At 36.6% G+C, this 13,154-nt stretch overlaps 1 protein-coding gene across 1 annotated transcript; it reads left to right on the forward strand.

Moving 5' to 3' along the window:
* Positions 1–7,432: 7,432 nt before the first annotated feature.
* On the forward strand, positions 7,433–12,848 carry TEX55 (testis expressed 55). Its single transcript, XM_037735044.1, has 4 exons — positions 7,433–7,955; positions 8,052–8,881; positions 9,472–9,615; positions 12,621–12,848. Exons 1-4 carry the CDS (start codon positions 7,433–7,435, stop codon positions 12,687–12,689), a joined length of 1,566 nt encoding a protein of 521 aa, XP_037590972.1. The 3' UTR covers positions 12,690–12,848.
* Positions 12,849–13,154: the final 306 nt, after the last annotated feature.

Genomic DNA, 13,154 nt, shown 5'->3' on the forward strand with positions numbered 1-13,154 from the left:
TTTTTTGAGACAGAGTCTCACTCTATTGCCCAGGCTGGAATGTAGTGGCATGATCTCAGCTCCCTGCAACCTCCACCTCCTAAGTTCAAGCAATTCTCCTGCCTCAGCCTCCTGAATAGCTGGGATTATAGATGCATGCCACCACACCTGGCTACTTTTTGTATTTTTAGTAGAGATGGGGTTTCACCATGTTGGTCAGGCTAATCTGGAACTCCTGACCTCGGGTGATCCACCCACCTCAGCCTCCCAAAGTGCTGGAATTAAAAAAAAAATGGCTCTTATCCAAAAGACAGGCAATTGTGAATGCTGGTGAGGATGTGAAGAAAAGAGAACCCTTTACACTGTAGGTGAGAACGTAAATTAGTACAACTACTATGGAGAAAAGTTTGGAGGTTCCTCAAAAAAAACTAAAAATTGAGCCACCATATGATCCAGCAATCCCACTCTTGGGTATATACCCCAAAGAAAGGAAATCAATATATCAAAAAGGTATCTTCACTCCCATGTTTATTGCCACACTATTCATAATAGCCAATATCTGGAGGCAACCTCCGTGTCCATCAACAGATTAATGGATTTTTTTTAATGTGACAGAGATATATATACAATGGAGTACTGCTTGCCTCTAAAAAAACAATGAGGCCAGGTTCAGTGGCTTATGCCTGTAATCCTAAGGAACTTAAGAACTCTAGAACTCAAGTGATCTGCCTGCAGATAGATCTGCACTCCAGCCTGGGCAATATAGCAAGACTCTGTCTCAAGGAAAAAAAAAAAAGGAATAGGATCCTGTCATTTGCAATAACCTAGATGGAACTGGAGGTCATAATGTTAAGTGAAATGGACCAGGCACAGAAAGACAAATTCACATGTTCTCATTTATTTGTGGGAGCTAGAAATAAAAGCAATTGAACTCATGGAGATAGAAATTAGAAGGATGGTTAACAGAGGTTGGGAAGTATAGTGGGGAATTATGGGAAAATGGGGATGATTAAGGAGTACAAAAAATACAAGGAATGAATAAGACCTAGTATTTGCTAGCACAACAGGGTTACTATAGTAAAAAAAAATTAATTCTACATTTTAAAATAACTAAAAGAGTATATTTGGATTAAGACAAAAGGATCAATGCTTGAGGTAATAGATACCCCATTTACCCTGATCTGATTATTACACATTGCATACCTGTATCAAAATATCTCATTTAACCCATAGATATATACACCTAGTCTGTAACCTAAATAAATAAATAAATAAATAAATAAATAAATAAATAAATAAAAATGAAGGAATAGGCTACATATTTCCAGGTAAATAAAAACTGACATAATCACGTTCAAAGAAACCTGCCATGTAAAATACTAAAATGAGTCCTTCAGGCCAAAATGGAAGCATACTTGATGGTAATTCAAATGCATGTAAAGAAATAAAGAGAACCAGTAAAGGTAACTACATTGGTATTTGATATGAATTGGCCCTGTGTCCCCACCCAAATCTCATCTTGCAGCTCCCATAATTCCCATGTGTTGTGGGAGGGACCTGGAGGAAGATAACTGAATCATGGGGCTGAGTCTTTTCCTGTTCTCATAAATAAATCTCATGAAATCTGATGGGTTTAAAAACAGGAGTTTCCCTGCACAAGCTCTTTTTGCCTGCTGCCATCCATGTAAGATGTGACTTGCTTCTCCTTGCCTTCTTCCCTGATTGTGAGGCCTCCTCAGCCACTTTAAGTTCATTAAACCTCTTTCTTTTTTGTAAATAGCCCAGTCTCAGGTATGTCTTTATCAGCTGTGTGAAAATGGACTAATGTTGTATTATAAAAGACATTATAAACACATTTTTCTATGTAAGTCTTTCCTTCTCCTACCTGTTTTAAAAGATAACAGCATAAATTAATTATAATAGCTGTGTCAATGGGTTTATAATCTGTAAAGATGTAATTTGTATGAAAATAATAATACAAAGAATGCTGAAGGGAACATAGATATACTGGAGCAAAGTTTTTGTATAATACTGAAGTTATGTTAGTATAAATCCAAATAAGATTATTGTAAGCTAAGATTAAACTAACTATAATACCCAGATAAATCAGTAAGAAAATAACTCTGAAAACAGTAAAACAAACAGCAATTGACTTTAAAAGTTACACTAGGAAATATCTATTTAACACAATGAAAGAAAAAAAAAAGACTTGAGGGACAAAAAATATATGACATATATAAAATAATAAGCAAAATAAAAGATGTATATCCTACTTATAAATCAAAAGGCAGAGATAGTCAGAATGGAACCCCCACTCAAAAAAATCCAACTATACCACTACATACATACTATCTACAACAGACAAACTTTAGATCAAAAGACACAAATAGGTTGAAAGTAAAAAGCTTTTTAAAGATATGCCATTCATGAAGTAATCAAAGAGAGCTGGAGTGGCTACACTACTGTCAGACAAAAGTTATTGCTATAAAGGGCTATATTTTAAAAATCACAAAGGGCCCAAATCAGTAACCTAATTTTTCACCTTAAAAAACTATAAGGAAGAAGCAAACTATACCCACACCAAGCAGAAGGAATGAAATAATAAAGATTAGAGAGACATTAATATAATGGAGAATATTAAAATGACAGAAAAAAGTTTAAAGCTGTCTTTTTTAAAATATCAACAAATTGACAAGCTTTTAACTGACTGACCACATGGAAAAAAATGACTACATTCAGTAATGAAAAAAGGGACATTACCATATAGGTTATCTATATTATCTAACACATTACATATATTAGATAAAATATCTAATATATATTTCTAATATCTATATATCTATTATAGATATATATTATCTAATACAAATGGACAAATTCTCAGAAAGACTTAAATATCAAAACTGCTGTGTTTATTTCAGTATTATTGTGAATAAATAGCCAAGGTATGGAAACAACCTAAGTATTCATCAACAGAACTCTCTCAGGATGGAAAAGTGGCTATAAAGAGGGCATTTCTCAACAACATTGAAAGGCAACCTGATGACATCTGGGTAAAAAGACTAAAATCATGGTAAATAATGGACACACTAAAAGCTTGGGAAGAAAACCTGAGGAGAGAGATTATTTGAATAATAAGTGTATCAAAAAGTTTCTGCATGTATTGGACATCCGGAAAAGTACATGCATGCCCAGGGAAGGATATATGTAATATACAAAATGTCCAGATTTTACCTGTTACTTTTTTATTATGAAGTATGTAAAGAATCAAGAAAGTATCACCAGGAGAAATTAAAATAAACTGCTACTAAAAAAGCACAGATAATGGACCAAAACTAAATCAACTGTCTTAAAAATGTTCAAAGAGCTAAGGAAAGATAGGTCAATTGAAATTATTCAGCCTGAAAAGAAGGCAAAAGAATGAAGAAAAATGTACAGAGCCTCAGAAACCTTAAAGACACACTTAAGTGTACCGCTTATGCATGGTGGAAACTCCATTAAAAGAGGAGAGAGAGAAAGAGAAAGAAAAAAAATATATATATGAAGTAATAGCTGAAAATGTTACAAATTTGATAAATGAAATGAGTGTACACAACATCTTTTTGTGTTATTCTTTTGGCATTTGTTGAGGAAGCTCAACAAACGCCAAAAGTATAACACAAAAAGACCCACACTGATAAATGACAATAAAACTTCCAAAAAAGAAAAACTTTTTGAAAGAGAAAATTTTGAAAGCAGCAAAAGAGAAGTGACTCCTTACATATAAAGAACCTGAAGATTAACAGGCAATTTCTCAGCAGAATTCATGGAAGTGAGGAAGCGGTGAGACAACATATTTACAGTTGAAAATATACACCATAAACCAGAAATTCTACATTCAGCAAAACTACCTCTCAGAAATAAAGAAGAAATTAAAACATTCCCAGATAAACAAATCCTAAGCAGTTCATCAATAGTAGTCCTGCCATACAAGAAATTCTAAAGGAATATCATCAAGTAGAGATAAAAGATATAGTAACTTGAAGCCACATGAAGAAATAAAGAATACTGGTTTGGGTACCTATATAGGTAATTTAATATCCAGCATTGTATTTTTGATTTGAGCTTCTATTTATATACGATTTAAATGACAGATGTATAAAATAATTATAATAAATATATCTTAATAGGCACACAATGTACAAAGATGCTATTTGTGACAATAATAACACAAAAAGGAGAGATAGACAAGTGTTATATAAAAGCAGAGTTTTGTATACTACTGAAGCTAGGATGGTTTTAATTCAAAATAGTTTATAAGTTTAGGAAGTTAATTGTAATCCCCAAGTAACCACCAAGACAATAACTAAATATATATATACAGAAAAGGAATGAGAAAGGAATCAGCTTGGTACACTATAAAAAAAAATCAATTAAACACAAAGGAAGGCAGTAATGGAAGAACTGAGGAACAAAAAAGATATAACACATAAAAATAAACAGCAAAATGATAGAAGTAAGTCCTTTCATATCAGTAATTACTTTAAATATAGATGGATTAAGCTTTCCAATGAAAAGACACAGATAGGCAGAATAGATTTTTTAAAAATGTGATCCAACTATATAGTGAGAGATTATTTTTAGTTTCAAAGACATGATAAGTTGAAAATAAAACTATGGAAAAGATATTCCATGCAAATAATAACCAAAAGAGCTGGAACTGTTATACTAATATCAGACAAAATAGACTTTAAGTCAAAAACTGTTGTGAGACACAAAGAAGTATATTATATATTGATAAAAGAGTCAAACAGGAAGACTTCATTTTTTCTTGTTTATAATATTTATAGAAAATAATTATTTGTAGAAAACAACAAGCTCTGATTATATGAAGCAAATATTGACAGATTTGACGGGAAAAGCAGACAGTTCTACAATAATAGTTGAAGATTTTAATATCCCACTTTTTTTTTTTTTTTGAGATAAGGTGTCACTCTGTCACCCAGGCTGGAGAGCAGTGGCACAATCACAGCTCAGATAGCCTAAACATCCTGAGCCCAGCAATCCTCCCATCTCAGCCCACCGAATAGCTGGAACCACAGGTCCATGCCACCACATCCAACTAATTTTTTGTGTTTCCCACTTTCAATAATGAATAGAACATCTAGACAGAAGACCAGAAAGAAAATACAGGACTTGAACACTATCAACTGATTAGACTTAACACATATGAAGAACATTCCATCCAACAATAGCAAATACACATTCTTTCCATGGAATATTCTCCAGGATTAACCATAGGTAGGCCACTAAACAAGGCTTAATATATTTTAAAAGATTGAAATCATACAAAGCATATTCTCTGAACACAGCAAAATGAACTTAGAAATCAATAAGAGCAGGAAAGGAAAACTAGAAAATTCATACATATTTGGAAATTAATATACTTTTAAACAACCAATGCATCAAAGAAAAAAAGTCACTGAGAAAGTATCTTGAGATTAATGAAAAAATAACACCAAAAACTTGTGAGATGCCACAAAAGCATCAGCTCAGAGGGAAATTTATAACTATAAAACAGCCACATTAAAAAGAATAAAGATCTCTAATTAATAAATCATCATTTTGTAAAATCTATATACATACATGTAGATATAGACACAGATTTGCATGGGGGTAATTCCAGAAGGATACACATCAAAATGTCAATAAAGGTTATCTCTTGAGTGTTTGGGTAATTTTTTCTTTATGCTTTCTTTTTTATATTTCTACAATGATTACATTTAAGTTATAAAATGCAAAAATAAATTCACAAAACCAATAACCTTTAAAGCTACAAGCCATAGCCCAACACCTATTTTATTCTAAACACAGTATCCAAGGGTGTTATGCATTTTTAAATAACTAAGGTAGATAATTCATAAAATTACATTCAATGAACACTTATTGAACACCTACTATGTTCTAGGCACTGTTACATAGATGATTTTACTTCAGCGTGCTTAGATTCCCCTTTCCATTCCTAAGTATGGCATCCATTGGATTCACTCTCCCTGTCACACTTTGATCACAAGTGTTTGCATTTGGATTTTAAGTCTCATTTCTAATTGTTTAATGCAATTAAATCCCTACTAAAGGAATATCTGGTATCACACTACCAACCCTTGGCCTGCCTCAGTAATTTTAGGCTTTGCAAGGTCAAAGTAATACATCTCATCAACGACCACCTCTGTACTGGCCTACTCCCGAAAGTAGATAGCCTACTGACTCTGAGGTGCGTTCTTAAGGTTTATTGCAAAAGGGGAGGGCCAAATCTCAAAACCTGGGCCACACTGACCCATCAAATACAAATTCTCCACTTGTTAAATATTCCTTCTGGTATCTTTCTCCCACTTTCCTTACTCCCTTCCTTTCTGAACCCTGGTTTGGCCTCCTCCTAACTCTCCTCTCTGCTGTAGGACCACTAGATGGTGCAATTTTAGAACCCATTCTCACTGGATCGTCTCTCCTCTCTCTGGCTCACATGGATCACATGTCTAATTCAGAAAGAAAACACCTTGGAGCTTGAGTTTCCACTGCCAAGACAGCTATACCCAGAGGAGATGGAAAATAACTGCTGGCCTGTCCTTCGAGATGGGGGAGGAGGCTCCTGCAGGAATAAACTGCCAAGGGGTACGGGGAGGGGGTGGTGGAGAGCAAAACTCTTCTTTACACTCTTTTCTTGTGAGGGCAGATCCCTAAGATTTTAATAGCATGAGTGTTAGTAAGACTAAACTCTTCTTGGTGCTACTGAAAACAGCACTACCACTGTAAAAACAGTACTGAAAAATGTAAAAGAATATAATATGGTTATGTCACCTCAACACCGAATAGAGTCTAAAGAAGAATAATATTTAGCAAGACTATTTACTAGCACAGTGCCCAGTCTAACATCATGCTGTGCTTACATCTGGGATGAGAGACAAACTCAGTACCAAAGTGTGAATCTGAGTTATTGACAACAGCAGCAACCTCGGTTCAGGTTCATGGTCCTCGTGCAGCTGGTCACATGTTCATCTGTTAACATTTGCGGGTGCAGTGGGGGATGCTAATCAGAGGAGCAGTACCTGCAAGAGGGCCTCTTTCTCACACACTGCTGAGAACCCCCGCGAACAAGGAAGAGGGTAATGCCCTAGGCAGCGTTGCATGGAGCCTGTGGCCTGCTCGCTCCGGAACGGAGGAGAAGCTCTAGCTGCCAGAGCCTGGGAATCGCCTCTTCTCAGGAGGTGGCTTCGTCCCTGCGTTCGCCTGCGCGCTGCAGTGTCAGCTGACAACCGTCCCTCCCCTCACAGCAGCGGGGCGGCCACTCTGCGGGACGTGCGGGATGTGCGGGAAGGTCGGAACAAAGCCTGTTGGAATCCTGTCGCCTAGACGACCCTGCCCAGCCCCACCCACAGCGCCTGGCAACCTAGACCAGCCAAGGACGCAGCAGGAAATGGAAGAGCCTCCACAAGAGGCTCTGGCTAAACCCTTGGAACATGAAATTCCAGCCGCTCCCTCAACTGCTGGACATACTAATGGCCAGAAAGAAGACGACCAGAAGAACCAGGCCAAAAGGAAGGCAGATAACCAAAATGCTCACAGAATAGCTGGCCAGACTGTCCTAAGAGTGCCTAGCCAGGCTGAATCCAACATATTTAGCCAACCTACCAATGGAGTAGCTAAACAAAATGGGCATAGTACACCTGGTACTATGCCTGGCGGCAAAGTCTCCAACCCTGTTAATGCTTCTGACCTTAGAGCATATGATCAGGTTGACCAAACACCATCTGAACAGACTGAAGGCAAGGCATCTAGCCAACCTAATAATGTACAGTCTGAACAGAGTGATGGCCAGGTGTCTGGCCTGACTGAGGAAAGAACGGCTGAACAGATTGAACGAAGATTACCTAGCCAGGCTGAAAGAAGACCTTCTGAGCAGATTGATAGTGAACTGTCTATGCCATCTGACCGGAGAGGTTCCAGACAGATTGACCGCAGAATGTCAGGCCAGGCTGAGAGAAAAACTTCTGAGCAGACTGGTGGTAGATTATCTATACAGTCTAACCAAAGAGGTTCTGAACAGACCCACAACAAAATGGCAGGCCAGTCTGAGAGAAGAGCTTCTGAGCAGATGGACCGCAGAATGTCTGGCCAGGCTGAGCAAAGAACTTCTGAGAAGATTCCCCGCAGATTATTAAGCCCATCTGAGGGAAGAACTTCTGGACAGATTGACAGTGGATCGTCCATGCCATCTGACCAAAGACCTTCTGTACAGATTGACCGAAGAATGTCAGGCAAAGTTGAGAGAAGAACTTCTGTGAAGATTCACCACAGATCGACTGGCCTGGCTGACCAAGGAACTTCTGAGGAGACTGACTTCAGATTGTATGGCCTGGCTGACCACAAAACATCTGTAAAGACTCACCACCAAGTGTATGGCCAAGCCACTGAAATAGCTGAGCACCAGGCTATTGACCAAGCTCATAGTAATGCTGATCAATTTCCAGTTGACAAGGCTGACTACAGCGAATCTTACCAGATTGACCACTTAGCAGACAGACAAACTAATCACAAAGTCCAATTGTCTTACTATGGAACACGTGGCCAGTCTGAAGGCAGAACATTTCCCCTGTTAGGTAATGGCAAGGAACACAAAGAGGCTGACTGCAGAGTACAACCCTGCAAATTTGAGGATAGCCAAGTAGACCCCAAGTCCAAGCTTTCAGCTGAAATGGAAACTCAACATGCAACCACTATCCCAGCCTGCAACCCAGTTGATGCCAGATTCACCAGTAATTTCCAAGCAAAAGACCAAGCCCATTTCCAAAGACTCCCCTCCATTTCATCCAAATTGAACTATATCAGCAGTCAAGAAAAAGCTCAAGCCTTAGTAACCAAATCTGTAAGTTAAATGGGCATTTGAAACTACCTGGGAGATCAGAGATCAAGATGGGGCCTGGGGAGTAGAAACAGGGGTAAACGATGGAAGGGCACATATTGCTTCAAGGATAAAGAATAAACCCACATGTTATGGTATGTATGACCCATAATTTCAGAAAGGGCATGAGAAGGATGGGAAATAAAAGAAAAGTATGTCCTTCTCTACCACCCAAAGGCCATTCAGGAAGGATTACTAAACCAGGATTCAGGAAACCTGCATTTTAAGTCCTGGTTCTGCAACTAAGTCTGTGATACTGTCATTCTCCCTCTCTGGGCTTCTACCAGGAGAAGGGAATTTGAGTCAATTAGAGATCCCTATGAAGGAAAAAGTACTTGAAGTAGATTGGTAATGCCTAGGGTATGGCCCAGGACATGAGGTACATTATATTGCACCTGGAGGCCTGGAGGATTATCCAAGTCTCTCATAAAAATGTGTCTTTTCTCCAACTCCTGATGTTAAGTTCTCATCAACGTCAGATTTCACTGATAATGACAATTCCTAGGCCCTTCAGGTTTACTGAGGACTCTTTGGTGGGGGGATTTAAATTTCAGGATGAATTTTCAGAAACTGAGCACAGAAAGAGTTATCGTACATCCAATCAAGCTTATAGGAGGTTCCCTTGTATAGTTTATGAAGATCCTTATCAAGTTTCACTCCAGTACATGGAAAAACACCACATTCTGCAAATATTCCAGGTAAACCTCTCAATTCCTCTTTTTAATTGTAAGTTTTTCAAGAGGTACAAGAAAGGGTGTATTCTGTAAAAAGGGATATATTCTAATTGAGAAGACAATAAGTGCATTAAAATGTAAGTACCATAAGTAGTAGTAAATAATAAACACCAAACAGATGATACCATCATATGAAGCCATTCAGAGGAATTAGAGATCAGATAGGTTGGCTGATAGGGAAAAACCTAGCCAAGAGTTAAACTTATAGCCAGTCTAGGAAGGAAGGAAAAAATTATCAATTGAAACGAAGAGAAAACGGCAATCCAGGCAGAAGTGTTATACTGTCACGTGTTGCTTAATAACGAGGATATTTTCTGAGAGGTCTGAAACATGCATCATTAGGCGATTTTGTGTGTGAACATCAGTGTGCTTAACACAAATCTAGACGATATAGGCTACCACACACTTAGGCTGTATGGTATAGCCTATTGCTCCTGGGCCACAAACCTGTGTTGTACATTATTATAATGAATACTGTAGGCAATTGTAACACAATGGGAAGTATTTGTGTATCTAAACGTATCTAAACATAGAAAACATACAGTAAAATTTCCACATGAAAGATAAAAAATGGTACACCTTTATGGAGTACTTAACTATGTATGGAGCTTGCAGGCCTGCAAGTTGCTCTGAGCAAGTCAGTGAGTGAGTGGTGAGTCAGTGTAAAGGCCTTGGATGTTACCACACAATACTGTAGACTTTATAAACATTGTACACTTAGACTACACTAAATTTTTTTAAACTTTTTGTTTTTTCAAAAATAACCTTAGCTTACTGTAGCTTTTTTACTTTATAAACTTTAAAAATTTTTTAATCTTCTGTTTTGTAATAACACTTAGCTTAAAATATACATTGTATAGCTATACAAAAATATTTTTCTTTACATTCTTATTCTATAATCTTGGTTCCATTTTTAATTATTTTTACTTTTATTTTTCTACTATTTAAACATTCTTATGAAAACTAAGACACAAATACACTCATTAGCCTACACCTACACAGGGTCAGGATCATCAGTATCCCTGTCTTCCACCTTCACAACTTGTCCCACTGGAAGGTCTTCAGAGGCAATAACATGCATGAAGCTGCATCTCCTGTGATAACAATGCCTTCTTCTGGAATACCACCTAAAAAACTTCCCTGCTGGTTTACAGTTAACTTTTTTAAATAGGTAGACATAGTACTTTCTAAATAAATCACATAATAAGTACATAAACCAGCAGGATAGTCATCTATTTTCAAGTATGACATAGTGTACATATACTTCGTGTGCTATATTTTTATACGACTGGCACCAAAATAGGTTTGTTTACACCAGCATCACCACAAACACGTGAGTAATGACTTGCATTATGATGTTAAGACAGCTACGACGTCACTGGACAATAGGAATTTTTCAGCTCCATTAGAATCTTTAAATACATCCCTATATGGAACATGACTAAACTTTCAAAAGATGACCAATCTCGTGACCATCTAAGAATCCATATTCTCTAGAGGGGAAAAGAAATACTTTAAAATTGCTTCTAGTTCTTCAAATTACAAATCTCATTGACCTCAGGATGTGGTGCTGGAACTTTTTGATATCCCTTGACGTCACAAGAGATTATTGCCTGGTGTGTTTATTTTTATGTTAATATTATTTACCCCCAGCAATGTACATGAACATATACAACAAAGGTGTAAAACAAGAATGGCTTACCTCAAACGAAAACCTTTATACTGAAATTTTTTTAATTTAAAGCTAAGTAGAGCATATAGGTAAGAGCACAGATTTTACAATCTTTTGCAGTTAGGGCTGAGCCCAAGACTCAAATCCTAACTTTGCACGTCTTATCTTTGTGATTTGGGAAAAATTACTTAACTTCTGTGAACTTCAGATTCTTTACATAAAATAAGCATAAATGATGTCTGCTTCATTAACCCTGGTCTATGTCTTTTCCTTTTTCAAATGTCTTTTTGTTGGAAGAGTACTAATGGCCAGGTTTCTGGCTTTAATGAAGGAACTACTAATTATTAAACTGAAGGCTGAAACTTGTTGAGACAGTAGAGTTTTAATTATTTCATAATTTTCTTCACCTGTGAAGAAAAAAATGCTTATGCATGCAACATTGTTGTAAGAAAAAATAGTAATCAAATATGTGTTCAACAGAAATAAATATAAAATACATAATGGAATGATGTTGGTGCCTTAAGTAGACCTGAATATTCTATCCTGAAATTTGCCTGATTGTTATGTTCTGCAAATGAGAATCGTGCTTTATTATAATTTTTAATTTATTCAATAACAAAAAACGGAAGTGAATCTAAAGTTTTATGTATACTTTTTCATAATATTGCAGTACTGAACATCATTTTTACCATTTCGAATCAAATGCCTCAGAAGCAATTTTCTATGCAAAATTATGCAGTTTAAAATTTTTTATTCAAAATGCTTTCCTCTTACTGTTCTTCAAAGGAAATAATTTATTAATTTCACAATCTAGTGAGATCACAATTCTCAAAACAAAGATTTTCTTCCAAATCTTCTCACTATCTCTTTGATCTTGGAAACCAGTAAAAATATCCATTGCTATTTATTATAAAACTTTTATTCTTCTAAATTTTACCTTAATTTGCCTAACTTTCTTAGTAATAATAAAGTAAGCTGTTACTTTTTAGAAATACATGAATTTATTCAAAATACCATAGTGAGCTGGAAATAGTGGTGTGCACCTATAGTCCTAGCTACTCAGGAGGCTGAGGCAGGAGGATCCGTTGAGCCCAGCAGTTTGAAGCTACAGTGAACTATGTATGAGCTATGACAGTACCACTGCATACCATCTTGGGTGACGGAGTGAGACCCCATCTCTGAAAAAACAGAAGCTATGGTATGTGTTAGATTAGTGGGAAAGATAGCATCAAATATAACCTGACCACATAACTTTTGCTCAGAGCCATAATGTGATGCCTTATGCTCTTTCTCTCAGCAGATTACTGAAAACTTAGTCTATGAAAAGCCAGAGGACCCCCTGAATTTTATGCTGTGCCAGGTATAGAATTGGAGAAAAAGAACAACCTTTTTATTCTCTTTATTGTAAAATACAGCACACATATGGCAAAGTGTATAGAACAAAGTATGTACAACTCTGAATTATTATGAAGTAAACATACCTGTAACTACCATTCAAGTTTTTAAAAAATAAAACATGACCGGCATACCAGAAGCCTCCATCCTTTCCCTCACAGTTATTACTTCCCACAAAGAGATTCTTTATGACTTTTATGATAATGATCTTCTCACTTTTCTTTAAAATTTTATCACTAAGCCTAAATCATGAAATACTTTTGTTTAGATTTGTCAGCATTTGACCTGTACATTAAGGGAAACATATAGTATGTAATCATTTGTGTCTGGTTTCTTATGCTCAAAATTACGTCATTGGGATTGATCCATGCTGTTGTATGTGGCTGTAGTGCATTCATTTTAATTGGCAGGGGTGTCCAATCTTTGGCTCACCTGG

This window comes from Cebus imitator, unplaced genomic scaffold, assembly GCF_001604975.1.
Source record: "Cebus imitator isolate Cc_AM_T3 unplaced genomic scaffold, Cebus_imitator-1.0 Scaffold713, whole genome shotgun sequence".
In the NCBI taxonomy this organism is placed as follows: Eukaryota; Metazoa; Chordata; class Mammalia; order Primates; family Cebidae; genus Cebus; species Cebus imitator.

Bases quoted from the DNA above. Each gene is read 5' to 3' on its own strand.
- TEX55 (XM_037735044.1), top strand. From the start codon at position 7,433: ATGGAAGAGCCTCCACAAGAGGCTCTGGCTAAACCCTTGGAACATGAA. The intron at 7,956-8,051 runs GTTCCAGACAGA...CTAACCAAAGAG, and splicing joins TATGCCATCTGACCGGAGAG to GTTCTGAACAGACCCACAAC. The intron at 8,882-9,471 runs GTAAGTTAAATG...TTTAAATTTCAG, and splicing joins AAGCCTTAGTAACCAAATCT to GATGAATTTTCAGAAACTGA.